The 21,098-nt window shown below is 34.1% G+C and overlaps 1 protein-coding gene across 1 annotated transcript; it reads left to right on the forward strand.

Moving 5' to 3' along the window:
* Window positions 1-299: 299 nt before the first annotated feature.
* Window positions 300-21,006, forward strand: LOC110465001. The gene is made up of 22 exons (XM_021520544.1): window positions 300-451; window positions 1,244-1,336; window positions 2,970-3,067; window positions 3,760-3,816; window positions 4,555-4,629; window positions 5,094-5,330; window positions 5,850-5,967; window positions 7,770-7,953; window positions 8,273-9,081; window positions 9,637-9,757; window positions 11,229-11,420; window positions 11,916-11,952; window positions 13,259-13,528; window positions 13,921-13,965; window positions 14,407-14,606; window positions 15,391-15,637; window positions 16,450-16,566; window positions 16,984-17,129; window positions 17,490-17,591; window positions 17,813-17,912; window positions 19,298-19,391; window positions 19,773-21,006. The coding sequence occupies exons 1-22, from the start codon at window positions 378-380 to the stop codon at window positions 19,939-19,941; spliced, it is 3,585 nt and encodes a 1,194-aa protein (XP_021376219.1). The 5' UTR covers window positions 300-377; the 3' UTR covers window positions 19,942-21,006.
* The last annotated feature ends 92 nt before the right edge of the window (window positions 21,007-21,098 follow it).

Genomic DNA, 21,098 nt, shown 5'->3' on the forward strand with positions numbered 1-21,098 from the left:
TTGACATTGCTCCTTCAATAATTGTTTAGATGACTTGCTAAAGGAAATACCTTTACCGGAAGTTTACAAAACACTATATAAAACAGCACAGTTCATTTGTTTTATTTAGGTATACAACTGGTCAGACTGGTTATGAAATATAAAAGGACAACGGGACATGATAAAACATATACACATCACCTACCCACACTTAACATTAGTAGCAAACCCATGTAAGCATACACCGATAACATACCTGTTAAAGTACTTAAAAAGATAACATCACACGCCATGATACATAAAGATAGGAACAGCAGTTCTCGGAAGAAGAAGAAAAAGATAATATTTGTCGAACAGGAAGGCGTGCCTCCCACCCTTTTGTGTTTTCCTACAATATAATGGACGTGAGAGGTGTTCAGCTGGTACTTTTCGTATCCCTGGTGTTTGCCGCGGGCGCTGACGCGTTGTCAGGGTAATTATTTTATTTAATGTGTTTTATTGAAAAATGTATAAAAACATAATCACAGTGTCGAATCCGTGAAATCAATCTGCACTTTGTTACATGTTGATAAGGTGCTTGTTTACATATCTAGTCACTCAGTATCAAACTAAGCGAAAACAATATTCTTCATTTACGCATTAAAACATCAATAGTACATTTTATAATTAATGATCAGATAATTCTCCTCATTCTCCTATATATATAGCCTTGGTGTAGCCATGGGGGTAAGGGAGGGGCAGTTGGTAAGCATTTCAGCAGTAACCCCCCCCCCCGCGAAAAAATGTTTTGTTGACTGATTGAGATTTTCTTACCATGTATTACTTAAAATGCTACCACTTCTGAAGGGCGTAAATTCTCAGACCCCTCACCCCGGGTTTCATCCCTATACCCCAGTTGTAATTTGCCCCCGAGACAATTGGTCTAGACAACGACAGTGTAGTTCGTACAAATATTTCAAAATTAATATTTGTTTACCGGTGGCTTTACAATGAACTGTTGTTTTAAATTTCAAGTTCCTATGTAACGTGCTACCTAGTTAGTTATAGTTATCCTCAGTGGGACATAAGGCCACACCAAACTGCCTCCACTTCTCTCTGTCCTTAGCCATGTACTGGGCTTGGCCCCAGGTGTAACCCATTGCTTCCAATTCTACTGTTACAGTTCTTCGCCGGATGATTCTTGGTCTTCCATGGTCTAGTGCTACATAAGTTAAATCAATATTGTATAAACCAGAATTATAACAAATTGTTACCTATGTTTCAGGCACACAAAAACGTTTTGGAACGAAACGACAGAAAACGTTCTCCAGTGCGTGGACTTGGATATAAATTGTGACGTCATGAAACAAAACCTAGCGTAAGTTTTTTTCGCGTGTTACTGTTTATATTACATTACATGCCCAGACACATGCATTACCGTCTGGAGCACTTAATTACATTTTCGATCATATAACATTACTCAAGTCGTAACATTATTTAACACTTTTGCCGAATCCTTCTAGCAAATCACAATTACATGTGAAAGTATGTAACCAGGATTTGAAGTTAATAAACACCCTTTATCGATGATTAGTAAAATGATGCTGTCGCCGTCTAACAAATGAAACATAAGGGGTAAAACTTCTGATTGTTAACTATATAGAAAATCATCGACGCTAGATATAATTATAAAACCAATCGACTGGCTCTCCGAAAGTAGTAAAAGTGTCGTGAAATCTCATTGGATATTCATAGGGTATGAGAGAGGTACATGAGAGATGTTTGATAGATTGTATAAGGGGTTACTAGTATTCCGAGATTTGTATACCTACTTAAGTACTTATTCATCTACCTATCTACCTACCTTCACACCAATGTAGTAACTACGTACTCACAAAATCACCTATAAAATGTACCCATCTACCTACAGAACCATATCAACGTTTTCTTTAGGATTTAACTTATTAGAAAATGCATTTCGATTACAGCTTTCATGAATTTTATCATAATTGACTGTCCTGTAGGTATTATTAACCCTCCATTACATGTATAAAACCAAACATTTATATTCTACATCGTGCTTCGAAACAAAATAACAGTAGCTCAATTTAGCTATTCTAACGACGATTACAACATTACATTATATGACACAGCACACAAATCGCATTGGTAGCTATATAACAGATAGCAACATAAATATTACGGTGTTAACGTTCATACAACCCTAACACCCCTACAGCAAACAGAGATAATATTAACAGACATGTCATTTCGATATAAATATATACTTCAGCAAAAAAAAGCACACAAAAAAAATCCGAATACATGCTAATATGGCAGGATCTAAACCAACGGAACGAGCATCAATTAATTATACTAAAAACACGTAAGTGGTATATAACCTATAGTTGCTGTCGACACGAGTTCGTTCCCTGAATCAGAGTATGACCAGTTATATATTACCTATAGTTTATGTTATATTCTAACCTATGTTACGTGTAGTTGCTGTGAACAAGAGGTCGTCCCTGTACCACGGTATTACGAGTTGATTTACTTTGTTCGTTTTCATCTATAGTTGCTGTCGACACGAGTTCGTCCCTATACCACGTTATGACGAGATGGTTTATTTTGTTCTATATTACCTGTAGTTACTGTCGACACGAGGTCGTCCCTGTAACACGTTATGACGAGATGATATATTCTGTTCTATATTACCTGTAGTTACTGTCGACACGTGGTCGTCCCTGTACCAGGGTATGACGTGATGATTATCTGTTCTATATTACCTGTAGCTGCTGTCGACACGGGGTCGTCCCTGTACCACGGTATGACGATATTATATATTCTGTTCTATAATACCTGTAGTTGCTGTCGACATGAGGTTGTCCCTAAACCACAGTATGACGATATAATATATTATGTTCTATATTACCTGAAGCTGCTGTCGACACGAGGTCGTCTCTGTACCGTGGTATGACGAGATGATTTATTCTGTTCTATATTACCGGTAGCTGCTGTCGACACGAGGTCGTCCCTTTACTACATTATGACGAAATAACGACGTGTGCTGAAGGATGGTTAGAAGACAGCAATGAAAGCTGCAGTATAGGTATTTTACATCATTCCCGACTATATTCAATTTAGCTAACCCTTTTTGCTCATAAGGAATTTGCTCCAATTGAATTATGTTATGTTTAGGATCGTTTTATATCGATGATATATCAATGAAAAAGCAGGAATTGTCAGTGTATTAAGAAATTGTCTGGAAAGTGAGTTTTTTTTTTCATTAAACATTCGTCTGATTATGAATGATTCAATTGGCTTTAATTTGAAAAGCAGCATTCATCTTTAAATACTGTATCTACACAGTGTATTCGGCCAACTTGATTGGGATTGAAATCTCTATCAAGATTTTGTGGCCAGTTATTTTACGTCTAGTCCCACCTATTTGCCTATGATATTATACTTTAATTTTGATATGGAAAATGTTTTTGGCATTTTGGTAAATGTATCAAAACTTAAAATTATGATATGAATACATGCTCTGTTACAACACAATCATGTCTTGTTTAATTTTTTGGCAAAAACTTGCAGAGTTTTCTAGTGTGATGTGATTCAGAGTTAATCTTAACCAAACACGAGGCTATAAACACAGTGTATTGAACATCTGTAAATTAGCTTTTGAAGAATCAATTCAGAAATAATAGACAAAGTTTTAAAGATGTTAATTAAATTATTGATACATTATTTTCATATACCGTACATATTTGATTTGTAAACTTTTGTTTTTGTCATTGTCAGCTGCCTGCAGACACTGTCCGGTAAATACATTTTGCTTGTCCAATGGAACGTGTGCCCGTAAGTTTATAAGAACTAATCGAATCACGGTATCTTTAAATAATAATATTAATAATATATCAAATAGGCAAAACATGAAGGTTTATAACAGTGAAATACAGCACACTACTTTTTTTAGCATTTTCCCGCATATTATATATCATGTTGTTTTTTAGAATTGGCATTATATTGATTTATAGAAAGTACATACAATTTAAAATCATTAAATCATTGTACTAATCATCATAATATTCAGCACATACAGATCCTTTAGTTATATAAGTCATATATCGAGTAATAGAGTGAGCTCGCTCCTGAGTAATTGCCGTTAGTATTTGCCTATTATCAAATTTAGATTGATCAAATTCCACGCTTAAACACTGAAAATTTGCCCGGAAGTGAAATGTGAATAGCACAAGCTACATAACCTTACATGTTTAATAAGTCAAAGTTACAAGATACTCAATATTTGTTCCATCTGGCGATGATTAGATGTCTTGTAAAGACACTTACATACAAGACATGCGATAGTTATTCTGCATGCAATCCCATTATCCATTTGATAATACAATAGCAATCTCCAAATGTCCATTTAAGATTAAGATTTTGTACTTGTTTTACCTCGAGTTCGATTAATCATAAACACAGCGAAATTATGGGAAAAACCCGTTTATATATTTATTGCGCAAATACCATATCATTTATGTGTACTGATCTTCTTTTTTTTTCAACTGGATGTCATGCTTTTGTAATTTCTAGATTTTTGCGAGGTCAACAGTAATAAAACTGCTACCTGTGTATGCTCTCCTGGATTGAAAACTGCTCCATATTGTAGTAAGTGATGCTGAATTAGAATCATGTATATTTCAGCAATTATCACTGTATAAAACTCGGAAAAATTATCACTAGAAATACTCAGAAATAAACCATCTGTCTCAAAAAGTTGTCTGTTGATGAAAGATACGAAATAAACATGTAACTTTTGTATCATAAATGTTTTTCCATTTTGTGCATTAAGGACTCGTCAGATTTAAAAAAAAAATAAAAAAAATAATGGGCACTAGTCCACCAACAAAGCCTGGGAACCTGGAGTGTCTAAAGTGATAACGATATATATATATTAAAAGTGTATCCGAAAATGAAGAGTTAAAATATTGCTTTTCATTATTTTTCTGTTATCTTACAAATCATGGACGAAAGTGAACAAGTAGAATAAATGTTTTAGAAAGATGATTGCGAGTGCGTGAAAGTTAGCATTTGTACAAAAAAAATATCTTGTTTCCTTATTATCTTTTTAGATATATTCAAAAGAAAGATGACACCAATCGTAGTTTTGGAAAAAATCAACAGGGCAGACAAAAAGATCCTTTCGAAAATAAGGCTTTACAACGAAAGAGCTTGGACCAATAGGAATGGATTCAACCGTATCACCGTTATGGTACCTCATATCTATTTTCCGGATGTTATATCATCACTCCACAAAATCTACAAGGAACAATACAATTCGGCAATCGTATCTTTCAGCAAACATGAGAGTAAGTTGTTCAACATAAATGCTCTCTTTTTGTAAGAGAGCATTGTTTAAACGATGTTTTTATCTATAATCAATTATGTATGTATGTATGTATGTATGTATGTATGTATGTATGTATGTATGTATGTATGTATGTATGTATGTAGTATGTATGTATGTATGTATGTATGTATGTATGTATGTATGTATGATAATTATCAGTGCATGCATGCAAGTTTGTGTTTATGTACACATGTAGCTGTACTTCTATGTATTACGATAAAATTAAACGATATATGTTTTTGTCTATGAAAAAAAAAAAAAAATCTTTATTAAAATTGTTCAAACTACGATATAAATATGAACAATGGAAAGATGTAATTGGAGACTCTGAACAAGCATAATCAGACTAGGTGTTACGGAAGGTTGAATCACTTCTTCATTGATGTCGTCAACAATGTTGGTAAGTCAATGAAAGTCGAAATGATAAAAAAGTACATGGAGACACACTAATTGACGTAATCGTGTTATGTATTCACAGGTAGTCAGATACACGATTCCCTAAGACGTCTCCATACAGAATGTGGTGGGAACAGAACCACTCAAACATATATTTGCACTCTGTCAGCGTTTGACCGTTACATTGATCATGGTGATACGTAAGTGTAATTAACAATAGTTATAATTTACAAAATGTATATAGTGCCCAATTTATTTGTAAAATCTTTCTAAAGCACTTTACAACACATGGAAAGGCATACACATTTGTACAAATAGTAAGAAGAAAAGTATCTCAATATGTATATAAATGCGTATATAAAGCGTTTTGTGTATATGACGTCTGTGCAAAGAGCCTACAACGAAAACGTGACGAGGTGTATTTGGCCAAGGTATTTGACTTTCTAATAGCAGATGGTAGGCTGGAAACCCTCCCAAAGCACCGGTTTCCATAGGTCACAGTACGATATTTTGGGATTCACATCAATGATTCTGTCTCAGACCGCAGGGATTGTGACGGCTGGTACAGGGTAACAAGCTCCTGTAAACACTGGGGAGCTTTTTCCTTCAGTGCCTTGTATGTGTACACCAAAATTTGTACTGCGTCCTGTATCGTACAGGTAACTAGTGCAATGAATACAGCACATGTGTGATGTGCTCCCTCTTTAGTACTAGTAACCAGACGTGTTGCAGTGTTCTAGACCTTCTGCAAACAACTAGTTAGTTTGTCAGATATACCACAGAGCTGGACATTACCATAATTCACCCGAAAGGTACCAATTAGCATTTTGCATGCATCTTCAGTTATAAACTGCCGGAAAAAGACGATTCTACGGATCTGAAAGTAACAGGATTTGGCAATAGCGTTCGCTTGTTTCTCCATGTTCAGTGAATTATTAAAGTATACCTCTTTGATTTTACCAGCTGGGATAGTCTCAATAGCTCTGACATAGACTTTTAACTGGAGTGCCATTGCGTGCTGACACTTCGGGGGGAAAGACGATAAGCACCGTCTTTTCCTGAGTAAGCTTTAGCATGTTGACGTTCATCCAGGTATTTGTGACTGTCATACAAGCTTATAGGTTTTCTGATATCGTATCCCAACTGTCCTATAGTTTGATGACCATGAATATTTGTGTGTCGTCAGCATAACAATGGTAGCCATGACATTGGCGACGACAAATCTCTCCTATTGGTTATGAATATAGGCAATATTTCCGTGGTCCTAACACCGACCCTTGAAGAACCCAAAATATAGTATTTTGTCAAGTGAGGTATAGCATACGACCATACAATTTCGTCGTTCACTCAAATAAGACTGAATCCAGCATAGTGGGTCACCAGGCACTCCATAAGAGTGTACTCGAGACGTTTGTCAGGAAATCGGTCTTACGGATAATAACTTTTTTGTAGACATTTACAAATATGTGACAAATAGTTCAATACTAGTTTAATTGCCATCAATGCAAAAGGTAATCAGATTCCTGATATGTGTTTCAACACCAACAATTACACCCATAACAGCACCAAAACCCCCAGAAACACACATCACCACCTCCCCCCCCCCACACAAACATCCACGTCCGAACCCACACAAACACCCTCACCCCCATCCACCCATGCACACAGAATAGGCGAATGCAAGTATTATTTTATTAGTAATGGTCCATAGCATCCAGTTTTGTACACTGTTTAGAAAAACAAAACAAAATCAGAAAAAAATATTGCAATTGATTTAGCCGCCATTTTTTCGCAAGTCTTTAGAACATTAAACTAAATGGATTTAGGTTGTATATCGTATTTCTTCTCAAAAAGAAAACAACTCCATATACATTTGTATCTTCTTTGAAAAGTTTCCTGAAGTAATGCTAGAGACATTATTATGTCAAAACAAAGTATCAACAACAGATATCAGGAAACCTTATACACAAATGTGATTAGTATTTTATATTTTTTATCACAGGATGAACATTGACACCGATTCTACCATCTCCTTCAGTAGTCCACACTACACCTTGTCAAACCTAATTAATCGTACTCAAACATTTCGTGCATCAATGGCCATCGGGTTTGACTTTCAACCACCAGTACACTGCACAAAGAACTGCTCATTACAACCACTTGAAGTTTCACCGGAAATCTCAAAGGTAATGTGTAAATATATTCTTGTAGTTCATTGATACGAAGCAGATAATGTACATATAGTTTATCGACGACGATAATTGTATTTAGATATGAATATATATTGTTCATTGAAGAAACCTAATAAAATCGTATATTGTACTTAGTTCAGGATAAGTGAGTTGACACTTTTGTATATTTCATTTATATTTCTGATATTCTTCTTATTGGAAATGTGATATTTCTTTTCGACTAAATGTCTTCATAATTGTTCAAAAGTAGAGGACAAATACTTTTCAAAACTGTAATGTAGAAATACCCATGATGAATGTTTTGTTTGAAAAGGGACGGATTCACATTGAATGGAATGGATGGGAAGATGGGTTATCTGGGATCAAACATTATATTCTTAGTGTTTACAAAATGACGCCAAATCAAGCCGGAGATCTCAGCCAACCTGATGATTCATGCTTCTCCAATACAACAGACAGAACGAGCACATATTACCTCCCTTCACAGCCTGGCGTGTACGCCTTCCTCCTCATAGTCGAGGACAACGCCTCAAACAGGAATTATGCTCGTCGCTTTGCACTCTACGACAGCACCTCTAGGATCGACATTAACAAAACAAATAAACTATATTTCTCTAGTGCCTCCGAAGAATCAAATTATCACTGGCAAAGCAACAACACATATATCTCCGTCAGCTGGGAAGATCATTTTGTGAATTACATTCATGATAAAGGGAAATTTCTATCCCAGATAGTCACAGATCCTGTCGTTATAGATAATAGTACAGTCATACTTACGTATGATGATCGCGAAGGTAAGATTAAACTCACGGCAACACCAAACGCTAGAGGAATCATCAGATTTGAATATGTGGGCCCACTTGCTGCTGATCCAAAAGATGGTAAACCTGATACCGAATCATGGAGAGGACTAGGTCAGATCGCCCACGAATCCTTACATAAAGGGTTTACAACAGCGCGAGGAGACGGGTCATCGGACAAAGTTTGGATAAAGGCTCACGATGTTATGGGACACACAGCTGTGGACTCCACCTACGTTTACTTTGACAGCAGTCCACCGACAGCATATGGAGATAAAGCCATTTTACAGAAAAATATACATTCTCGAAAATTCACAAGCAGGTATGTGTGACGTCTATTGTTCGTTTAGTTTGATTACCTTACTCTGTATTAGGGCATACTCCTGTATGAGTTTGTACGATTGCTTTAACATTTTAAAATGTTAAAATATTAAACAATATGAATATTGGAATCTGTAACTCAGTAACCGACTAATATCTAGATTGAAGTTTGAGACAGTGCGACGATACACCTACATCGTTGTTATAAAGGTGCATGTTGAATTGTAAAATGCCAGAAAGGGTGATGCCAAACAGATGATTAAATGCAAATCCATATATAACATATGCTCTGTGAATGTGAATGGCAATGTTTGTTTCTTATGATAGTATACATATGTTATATACAAGTATGGCCTTTTACTAACTCTTAAACAGAAATATTTGGAAAGGGTACATTTGATTGGAAAAGGGTCAATCAATTTGGGATCGGCATGCACATTCTCTATGCCGTTACGATACAGTACATAGCTATTATACTGACACATTGCTACTCTATGTATGTTTGTATGTAGTTTTCTTGTTGTTTATAATAACAATTTGTTTCCGTTTTGAACAGGGTTATCATGGAGGCTACTGACAAGGACAGTGGTATTTACCAGATACAATGGGATGTACAAGATAAAGTGACAGGTCGTATCCTAACATCGGGCTTCACAGCAGGGAATAGAACGGAAGATGTGAGTTATCTACAATCTAAAGCGATCTAGAACAACGATGATGGCTTATAACATTATTATTAGATGAGCTGATCAAATGAAATGGTTGACTTTAAACGTTTTGCAGAACATTTTCTCAATCTTTAATGCGAAAATATTCCATTTTAGTTATTGATGCGTAGATTCCAAGCATGCAGTAGTATTTATTTGTATTAGACACGAACATTAATCATATATGTTCCATTGCATTCGTATTTACCTAAACAAAAGTAGAAACGTACATCAATTTTGTATTTCGCAAATGACTATATTAATGATAGATTGCTTTCTTTATACAAACAACCGACATAATCTACCGATAAATGTTTATAAATATTTTGGAAATGAAGTTTTTCATTCCGTCAAAATCTATTGCATCGCACAGATATCGAAATGGAATAAAACCAGTTGGCATTACCTGATGTCCTCTTGTGGTTGTTACTCTTATCCTTAGAAGCGTTGAAGTAATGAATTATTTAATTTCCTTCTTTAATGTTGTTTAATTCCTCTACGAACGCGCCGCCATTTTGACATTCAGTTGGCATATGTCGAAGCTTTCGCATTGTTTTATCCAATTTATCCTTAGTCTTCAATCGGGGAGAATAGAGCCTCTAGGGACGGAACGACTTATGTATGTTGCTGATAGCCAAAATTGACATATAGCATTCGCTTCAGCGCAACCTAGTTGGTCTGTTTCAAAATGTGGACCAACAATGATCGATGAACTTTGAGTTGCCTTCCCAATACTTTTTTTTTTTACGCAATTTTGTAAACTGTATAATTTATGTTCCGTAAACTGTGACATTTTAGGTCCTCCACAATAAAGATAGTTCGGTCTCTGTGGAGTGTAACAATGGCATGGTGTAGAAAGCAGAGGATAAGATGTCAAAATTTTCAAAAATGTCATATACATCGTTAAGTCCGTTAAATCAAAATCAATTTATTCAGGCCACCCCTTAGTCCTGTCACGCTTGAGTGAGTTTACTTATTGGCTAGGTATCTTTGATATGTATATTAAGTCTTAATCTAATTTGATCATTAGAGATGAGGTATCAGTATTCATATTTATGAAATTGCTAAAACCCCGGAAATCTAAAAACCCTCTTGTTTTCAGTTTTGTTCGTAGTGGTTTAATTTCAATTTTACTTTCAATGTTTGTCAATTTAATCACTATTTGGCAACCACAAGTCGACCCTAAACACAGGTTTACGCTTGAATGATTTGGACTCAATTGAATAAAACTGCACGAAACATTACGTATATATGCATATATACAGTGTACATGTAGGAGACATCTTCCTGTATCAAGAACATTTTATGTGATGTTTGTCAATTGAAAACGTCGTATAAATACATCACACATCTGTTTTTAGCTTTGTTAACACCAATATTAGAACTCAGCTGTTTTATTTACTGTTTTTATAACAAAATGTTGATATTGTATATCTAACAGAAAGCAGACTGCGACAGCAACATAAAGGAATGCAGGTGTGTTGCTGACGGAGCGTGTTACCTGTTCAAACATTACCTGTATATAGATCACTGTCCTATCCAGATGTCCAACACTGATTTACAGATAGCAGATCTAGTCCTTAACATCAGGGTGGTCAACTACGCACTCCTTACTCACAATTTTACCATGAAGGTAAAGAGATTAATTTTTAGAATGTATTTATCTTACTGATCAGGCTTTCCATTCCAACAATGCTTTGAATATTTGTATTGATAATCTTATAACAAAAATACTCAAATTGCCATTGGCATTAACATATCAACACAGACTAATGATTTCTTTACAGAACCAACTACCCACAGCGGAACTAATTAGAGTTGAATTCTGACGGGTCAATTTTTTGTTTACGAATTTCCCGTTAATTTTGAACTCTAAAGTAGTTTAGAAACGCAATAAATGTATCGTTTTGGAATTTATTTTACACTGAATCATATCAGTGTTGACCTATCTTTTCTATAAATTGTTTTAACACTCATTTGGAAGCAATCTGAATTTTAAGGTAACGTATACAATATATTCTGTTTGATTTGTAAAACAATCTTCTAATATATAACGAGATACATTTTTTTCATCTGAGATAAAACAAAAAATAAGATTTTTTTATCAATGATTTTTTTCTCGTTCTAGATCGGAAAGGCAACCACTTTAAATGGGATAAAGCAGTGTGAGTAATAAAACTATTTTATTGCATTCATTTCGTAATTGTTACCTACTAAGCCTAGCGCCAAGGAGATATTATCTTTTAAACAGTTCCTGTTCTTAAGCAGCCATATTCAATTCATTTATGTATAGTAGATTAAATTATGAGGATTAACTTGAAAATATATTTTTTATGTTATGAAGCTATAACACAAAACAACGGAAAGTACTATAAATAAACCTTTTGCGGTTTATGATGAGAGTACACTTTTGTGTAATAGCTCCATAACATTAAAAATATATATTCAAGTTAATCCTTATAATTTCTGTTTTCTCTTAGAAATTGTTACGCCGCTGTATCAGCCAATAAAAAAGCGACGTTAAAAACGGCGACGTCATTGTTTATGTTATGGGCTGATAACATAATTTTTAAGCCAATTAAAACGCTTGTTACCAGCAAGATTAAATTTTTACAGAATATCGAATGAATTTCCAACGTTTTATATCATCCATGTATGCATATATATATCTTTGATATGAAATATTTGGACATGTTTTTTTTCATATTTGAAACAAAGCAAAGGAAACGAGAATAAACTCTCTTCAGACTATTAATACTCTGCTGTATCTACTGAGAGAGGTGAAATGAGATGACTAGTTTGGAGGTAAACAGTACAGTAGATATTTCCCAAAGGATTGCTTCACTGATTGTTCATTTAAATCAAAACATAGGTCAAAGTGACTTAAGTTACCTCCCTTAAAGAAGTTTTTTTTTGAAAATATCACATTTAGTGAACATCATTTTTCATTTCTTTTTTTGAGTTGTTTGGCTAAAATCTTCCATCCGCTTTAGTATTCAAGGACGTTCCGATAGGGGAATCGGCTTAATGAATTCCGCTACATACGCAGTATATCTAAGACAAAAGTATAACTTGCTTGTAAACGTTATGTACATAAGAATGTGGACTTACCACATATTAAAAAACCAATTATTAAAACAATTATGTGTTTCAAAATCCATCTTGAAATTGCATAGTCATCCAATCAGAGGATTACATCTGTGAAATTCCAAATTGCGCGTGCATGATGTTGTACAATATGTTTTAATATTGCGATTGACATTATTACAAGTAATCCTATCTTCCTTTCAAAGAAAGATGTCAGCATGAAAACAAGGAACAATTTGTCCCTCCCGTCGTTTATCGAAGCTAATCAATTGCAAAGCTTATTAAGCTCATCCGATTAAGATGAAAATGTGTTTTTTTTTCTTTTTTTTCCATTAAAATATATGCAAAAATATGAGTATTTTGTATCTGATTTTAATGAAATAGATTCCAATCCAATCGACATTCATACACCTACCCTGTCAACAGACAGTGTGAGGATAGCTTGGAATTTCGAGAATAATTGCTATACCAGAACGGGCCTAAAGGTAGCATTCAGGAAAACAGGACAGGAGTCTAGTACTTTTCACGACTTGAGATGGAATGAGACGGATTTTGAAATGATGGGACTACTTCTCGGCACGGAGTATGTTGCCACCTTCGTCATTCATTATGGAAACGAAACAAGCAGTAGTTTGGAATATTCCTTCACCACAGGTAGATTTTAAAAGTACATATACAGATAGTAAAATGGTTATATATTCGATATAGAGCAGAACCAGCGAGCGTTCTGATATTTAGACTATCAGCGTTCCTTGTCCGCGATGCTCTCATCTTAATTGCTGCCTTCGGCTGTCTTTAGCCGAGGGGACTATTTGTTTTATATAATAGCTATATTTTCAATTATAGTATATCAGTTCTATCTTCTCGAAAATGATGTATATGTACATGTGACTGTTCTATTTCACTGTGTCTTGATAGAGGAGCGTATCGCTCCGAAAATTTGACAACCTAAACTTGTCCACACTGTTGGAATTACTTCTTTGCCCATATTAAAAGTATAATATATATTGACTCTTACCCGATACTTATCTAATATATTCCACCAGAATCCATGAAGCCAGAAACGAAATACGTCGTCGTGATAACTCTTCGTAAGTTTTTTGTTTCAATATAACTTTAATGTATATATATATATATCAATACTAATCGAAACTTACAATTAGAAACGTCGTAAAATTTCACACAAAGAATAGATCTTACGCTATAAATTGTTAACTAATGAAAAATTTATATTTCAATACTGTCCTTTGTGTCCTGATAGTATATATTTATTATTAATAAATCGAACACCTCATACAAGTTCATTTAAATCAGGCGGCTATAACTTTAGATAATCAAAAACTGTATTTAGTATATATTACCATCATCATTAAAAATGGGTTGAAAAAATAGCAACGTTACTTATGTGACAAGGAAGCATACTTATGTGATAACAGTTTCTGTGATGAAAACTTATGTCTGATTGTTGCTATTTCTAATGGTGCCTGCATGCAATTATATTTTTTTAAACTATAATCATGGTTTTGGTATAGTTTCCCTAGCGGCATTGGTCATGCTGATAGGACTGGTTGTGACCTTGAGAAAAGTCAGGACTATTCGCAGTAATACAGAGCCGCCTCTACCGAGTCACCGAGCTGCACAGAAAGACAAACTACAAAGGATATCGAATGGGTCGGACAGGTTTAATAAGACTTCAAAAAAGAATTCGTCGAAAATGAAAATTTCCGGAAATGTAAGAGTTTCATTTTATGATACTGTATATACATGTAACTTAACTTATAACATGATATTGTATTTCTAGTACAAAATGATATATTACTTAAATTATAACTTGATATTGTATTTCCAGTACAAAATGATATACTACTTAAATTATAACATGATATTGTATTTCTAGTACATTATGATATATTACTTATATTATGACATGATATTGTATTTCTAGTACATTATGATGTATTACTTATATTATAACATGATATTGTATTTCTAGTACATTATGATATATTACTTATTCCAAAAACTTCCCCTGCAAATGTACCGGTAAACAAGCGAGTCACGAGACTGGTTTCATTTGTCGTTTAAAGATACCCGCATTTAATTTTGCATGTATTTGAAGATTTTGTCTGGGACAAGCACAAAAACCTATTTTTAGCTCTAGATATACTTAAAATCCGACAAGCTCCTAGTCAAAATGTTCCGCTGAACTTACAGCAAATGTGACATGAAACAAAATATTTGTAAATCTGTCAAGAGCTGATTTCATGTGTTGACGAACGATGTCGAAAGATTGGTGGATTTGATCATTGAATAAATATTTGGCGTAAAACACTTAATTCAGCCTTACATAGGCATTCAGTAATCCTTATATAAGCATTATGACGTTGTCAGTTGTAGCACTTAATTTTACCGAGTAATTTCGTACTCATTACATCTTTCAACCCTAAAATAACAATGCTTGGTTACTCTGTTGTGGTTATTAGATATTAAAAAATGTTATTATACATTTTAAACAGCATGAGAGTACCGTGCAATATGTATCTGAAGCTTACGAGGATGCCACGCACGGAATTGATACTGATGATGTTTACGAGGACCTGGACGACGCCGCAAATACACCTCCTAGCGATGATATCACAGATGTTAGTTTCGATGAGCTTATCTCTGAAGGATCCTTTGCTACTGTCTACGTCGGTACATGTAATTTACCAGCAAAGGGACAAACACAGTGTGCCTTAAAAACACATAACGTTGGCATGGATGGTAAGTAATTCTATTTTTATTTTTACAATAGCAAGTTTGTATATTCAGGAAAATGAGTCTAAAATCGATTCAACACAATCTGAAACATAAACGTATCTATCAAGTTATACATATTCTATCTGGAATGTTTTCAAATACGCAGGCTTCTCTGTATGTTAACTTTTCAATCAGACGTCGGTTTCCATCGATTGCTTATACCAGGATGAAAAATCACAAATTGCGTAACAGTACATGTATGGTTAGATCGTATGACAAAAAGGAATCACAAACTCTCATCCTCTTGATAGTATAAAACCGATTAAAATCGTTAAATGTAAGCACAATTGAATAAAAACTCATTTAAGAGCTAGTATTTATGCACAATGAACTTGTATAAAATAAAGACCTGTAAATAAAAGAAAACATTAGTCCTAGGTTACACATATTTCATTTTACTGTTTCACTATATATGTATGCATGTATATGTGGTAACACACATATAGAACAATAAAATTAGTTTGTTTCTATTAATTGTTTTACCAAAACTATGAAGCAGCAAATTTCCCAAAAGTAGAACATGTGATTTTATCTAAGATTTTTAGCTTTTCAAACTGGAATGATATGCATACTACACATTCATTTCTATCAGTACACTATGCTTTATTTAAATACTGTTCTAAATCTCCATTGATTCTGAAACAGGGTACGATATATTTGCAATTTGTTTTTAGACACGTGTGAATTAGTGTAATTAAAGATGATGTACATGTTTGTAAAATACATAATTAGTTTTGAAAATACGTTAACAACTGTGTATCGTTTGTTGTGATTAGAAGGGCAAATTCAAGAATATGAAGAAGTAGCGAATGCACTGTTACACTTCCATAGAAAACACGGCATACAAGCATCGAATATTCTCCAATACTACGGATTCATCAATGAAGGAAAAGGTAAACTATATCTTACACTAATAATAACTGACATTGTAAGTGGCAAATGGTGTCGGTAATATATGGTTGCCTGTCAAATTGATTGAGAAACGGATTAAGAAATGATAGGCTTTAAAAAAGTTAATTTCATTAGAGAATTTCTTAAAGCAACCCCACTAAATTCAATAATAGAGTGTTTCGGTGTAAGTAACACGGGCTGTTCATATAACCTGTCGCTGTTTTATATTATCCATGTGATCTGTATAATAAACCGTACGGAGAATATGTTAATTTATTCAGCCAAATAAAATATACCAGTTTTAAATGTGTAGCTTGAACGGCTGACATAAATGAGTGCTATTCCTTTTTTGGAAGATAATACCAGTCAGTAGGAATTCTATCTAAAATCGTATCTGATATATAACTAACTTTCCCCAGAACAACCAACTCTGGTAATGGAATATTGTGGAAATGGGGCACTAGGAGATTGGTTAGCAGAAGTAGAAAATCAGGCGCAGGTGGGCGATCTGGAAGAAATCGTTTACGGAATTGCTTGTGGAATGGAGTATTTGGTTGCAAGGAAGGTACTAAATATTTCTCTTTTTCATAACTATTCTATATAATGATATTATATCCATTTTTATAAATAGGACTCACACGACTTAACGTTTCAAAACTAATATGTAGAAAACAGTTGGACAACTAGAGGAATATAACCGTCATGTTCGATTGTAATATATCGTGTAAATTTTTCAAATAAACAAATTTATAGATATTTTATTTGAGATTGACGATTTTTTCATATTTTTATAATATATGTAACAATAGCCAACGGCAACTTCATCCTCTGCAATAATGTATGCTAGATTAACATTGCACACTGTGACATATATTTTTATTGTTGCGTGTTGCACACATTTTCATAATGCTAATTTTGTTTACAGATATTCCATGGCAATCTGACATCCTTTAACGTCCTACTGAACTCCAACCTAGAACCGAAAATAAAAGGGATTGGTGAAAGTGATTACACTGAGGAATCTATGGTAAAATATTTAGTTTTATAATGCTCTTAAAATTAAGAGGATTTATTATTTACCGTTTAGAAATTCGTCTTCTGTTCATGACAATTAAAGCGTTTTATTTATTACGGATATGTTTGCTCAATTTTGAATAATATAAGCCATCCAAATAATGATAGTGATATCTAAAATATCTCTTAAATTTTAGTAATGACATATTTTATCGAATCATTGCATTTTTAAAGAGGTGGCAGGCTCCGGAAACATTTAATAACAACGAAAAGCCAAATGAAGCAGCGGATGCATGGTCATATGGAGTTGTCATGTGGGAAGTATTTTCTCAAGGTGAGATTGCAATAAATCGTTGCATTGCTGTTCAATGTTTAATGTTAGATATCATGGTTACAATATGAACCAAATTACTTAAAAGATCTCATAATCATTTTGTTTTTCAAAAAGGCGGGCTCAAAGTATCAGACTTGTGAGCCATTTTATTAAAAATAAATACGTTTTTTTTTTTTTTTTAAATATGCGATACGTCACCATTGGTCTAACCCATATCAACCCTCGCCGTATCACACCCCAAAACCCGAATCAGCCCTCTTCGTATTAACCAGGAAAACCCGTATCACACGTTTTTCAATATTTAAAAAAAAAGAAAGATAATAAGATAGCAAATGTATCCGTATTTTAAAAATAAGTATGTTATAAACAGAATAAACCATAAAACAGTCTTTTCCCATATCACACCCAGTATCAACCCACGACACTCGGGCTGATATTGGAGTCTCGGGTTGAGACTGGCTGTGATATGGAAAAAGGCATGTATAATTCTCTATATACGGTAGAAAGGCAACAGTTGATTTCAAAAACTTCGGTCAGCTAAACAAATTGGACGGAACTGTATTACAGAATACCTGAAAGATTATAAAAATAATAATAATTAATTCTCAGATTATTAGCTGTTTCGTGAGAAACGCTTGCTTTTCTTAGGATTCTTCTTTTGTTTGGATGTCTTTTGATAACAGTAAACTTATAAATAGTTTCAAAGAAATACACATATCAGTTTAAAAATATAGCAGTAGAATCGAGAGTGAAAAGGTATCGGTTAATTCTGTAATGCTACCTTGCAACATTTGTCTCGGAATGCTATATAAAGTATAAAGTATATAAAATATCTATAATAATTTACAAATTTTGATAAAATTATTACAGTATTGATTTGGTCTTTTTTGTCTGTATAGATGCTGATTAGTATTTCTCCCATCCTTCACATGTGTATCTCCCGTTTTAGCCAGGAAAGATCAGCTTGTCACTCCCTAGGGGGAGATAGCCTCGTGCCGATTAGCACGTGTTTAATTGTGACGTCACTAAAATGCATCATCTGTTATGGTGACGTCATCAAAAGTGAATGACGATATGTGTTTTTGTTTACAAATATGGCAGACTATTGTTGGTGGAGTTGTGACTGAAATAATAGGATGGGAAAAAAAATCATCCCCCACCTTGAAGGTGTAACAAAGAAATCTCCAACCCTCGGGTATTTTTTGTTGTTGTCTAACCCTCGGCAGAGCCACGGTTTAGACAACCAAAATACATTACTCTTCGGGTTGGAGATCTCTCAAGTCACACCCTCAAGGTAGGGGAAGATTATATTAATCTTCTAACATCGACTTTCCTTAGAATGCATGTATTTATACGCTTCATGTGTCCTAATGATTATGTTGAAGGCAATAAGCCGTATGGAGACAGTGACGGTACAGCTTTGGAAGCGGTGGTTAAGAGCGGGTTCCAGTTAAGTCAGCCAGAGCTCTGTTCAGACGCGTAAGTGTTATGAATGGTTAACACATATAACCCCTGTTAAACTGCTACATGTACATATCCTAACATCAAATAACCTTAAACATGCTATTCCTATACTAATTGTGACTCTTTATATCATTTCGCTATTATTACAACAGTTTATAGGATTAAAAATGATATGCAACGATTGATTTTTACTCTGAATTTATATTCTATGCCACTTTGAGTGATAGATCAACAAAATCTGTGAACGTACCTATGATGTTTCTCCGTACAACAATGAGTATTACGTTAATGACTGTAGCGCAACAAAAGGGGTAAATCCGTATCAAAATCATATTTTTAAGTTACATTATGTCAGTATAGACACTATATATAAATATTTAGATGTGTGTGTTTTAGATTCAATGCTGTTAAGGTAACGTGTCTTCAACTTGATCCAGCAAGCCGACCGACTTTCACACATATAGTGGACGCCATCAAAACAACAAAAGGTTCCAGCATGAATACTGAAATCGAAGAACCGGACATTTATGAAAACACAGCCACCACGGATATAGTGAAAATGTGATTTGAATATTTGTACGGTAGATGTGTCATGACATAACGGATTGCAAGTCATTGTATTAAGGTTACAGGGTTAAAGCGTCTAAAGAGATGTCTGCCACAATAAATTGTGACTTGGAATTCAATCAAAACTTCTACGCTCTTTACATGTATGACATTCCAAGATCTCTTTTGTATAAAGGAAAACAACAAAAAATATGTTGAAACACGTCCGTATCATATCGATTGTGCGTCACTAATATTTGTATATGTAAATACTGTTTTGTACCTTGTGAATATGTTTTAATGAATCAAAATATAAAGATAGCGATAGTATGTATTATACGTGAATGACTTGCAAGTATTTAAGAATATCGGGAACATTTCACTTTTGCTACTGGAGTACACATTTCCGTTTTATACTGACTGCACAATTTTGCATGTGCTTGCACCTTTCAATGATAGTAATAATAGTAAATTATACACTCTACCAAAACGAAAATTGGAGAATGAGTGAAGAACTTTCATAACAAGTCTTAGGACGAAAAGGTCACTTGCACAAATACGAAACAGACAGAACCGATCGGACCACCCCGGATATAAAATTGTATACATGAATATCTACGTTTTTATTATAATAATTATAAATATGCCTTGTTATTTCGTTGTTACTCCCCCGGTTTTCATTGCCATATATTGATATGATAGTATCACCATTGTACTAGAGGATACTTCCGTCTCGGGAACACCTTGTAATTTTCTCTTGTATAGTTTCAAAGAGTTTTATGATTTTTTTTTATTTTTTTTTATATTTTATCCTAGTTCACATATTTTGAGTTTGAATTACGATTTTTGTCATGCTTTACTAATATTTTGTTGCCGTTTACCTGGCATTGTCCATTAATTCATTTTTAGTACATGTTTGATGAATGTCTATATCGCTCATTGAATAATTATCATCTGATTGTTGAAGTTTTGCAATACATGTTATGTGTTTCAGCGCCTGAGCTTTGTGCTTTACTAAGATATATTCAGTTATTTATAGTACATTATTCATTCTTTCAATTATTTTATTTGCAATAAAAATATTATCAAATTGTTTGTTCCAATCACTTCTACGTTTCATATCACAGTTACCCCCCCCCCCCCCCCCTATTTCTTAAACCTCAATAATAGCTTAGA

This window comes from Mizuhopecten yessoensis, unplaced genomic scaffold (assembly GCF_002113885.1).
Source record: "Mizuhopecten yessoensis strain PY_sf001 unplaced genomic scaffold, ASM211388v2 scaffold11047, whole genome shotgun sequence".
In the NCBI taxonomy this organism is placed as follows: Eukaryota; Metazoa; Mollusca; class Bivalvia; order Pectinida; family Pectinidae; genus Mizuhopecten; species Mizuhopecten yessoensis.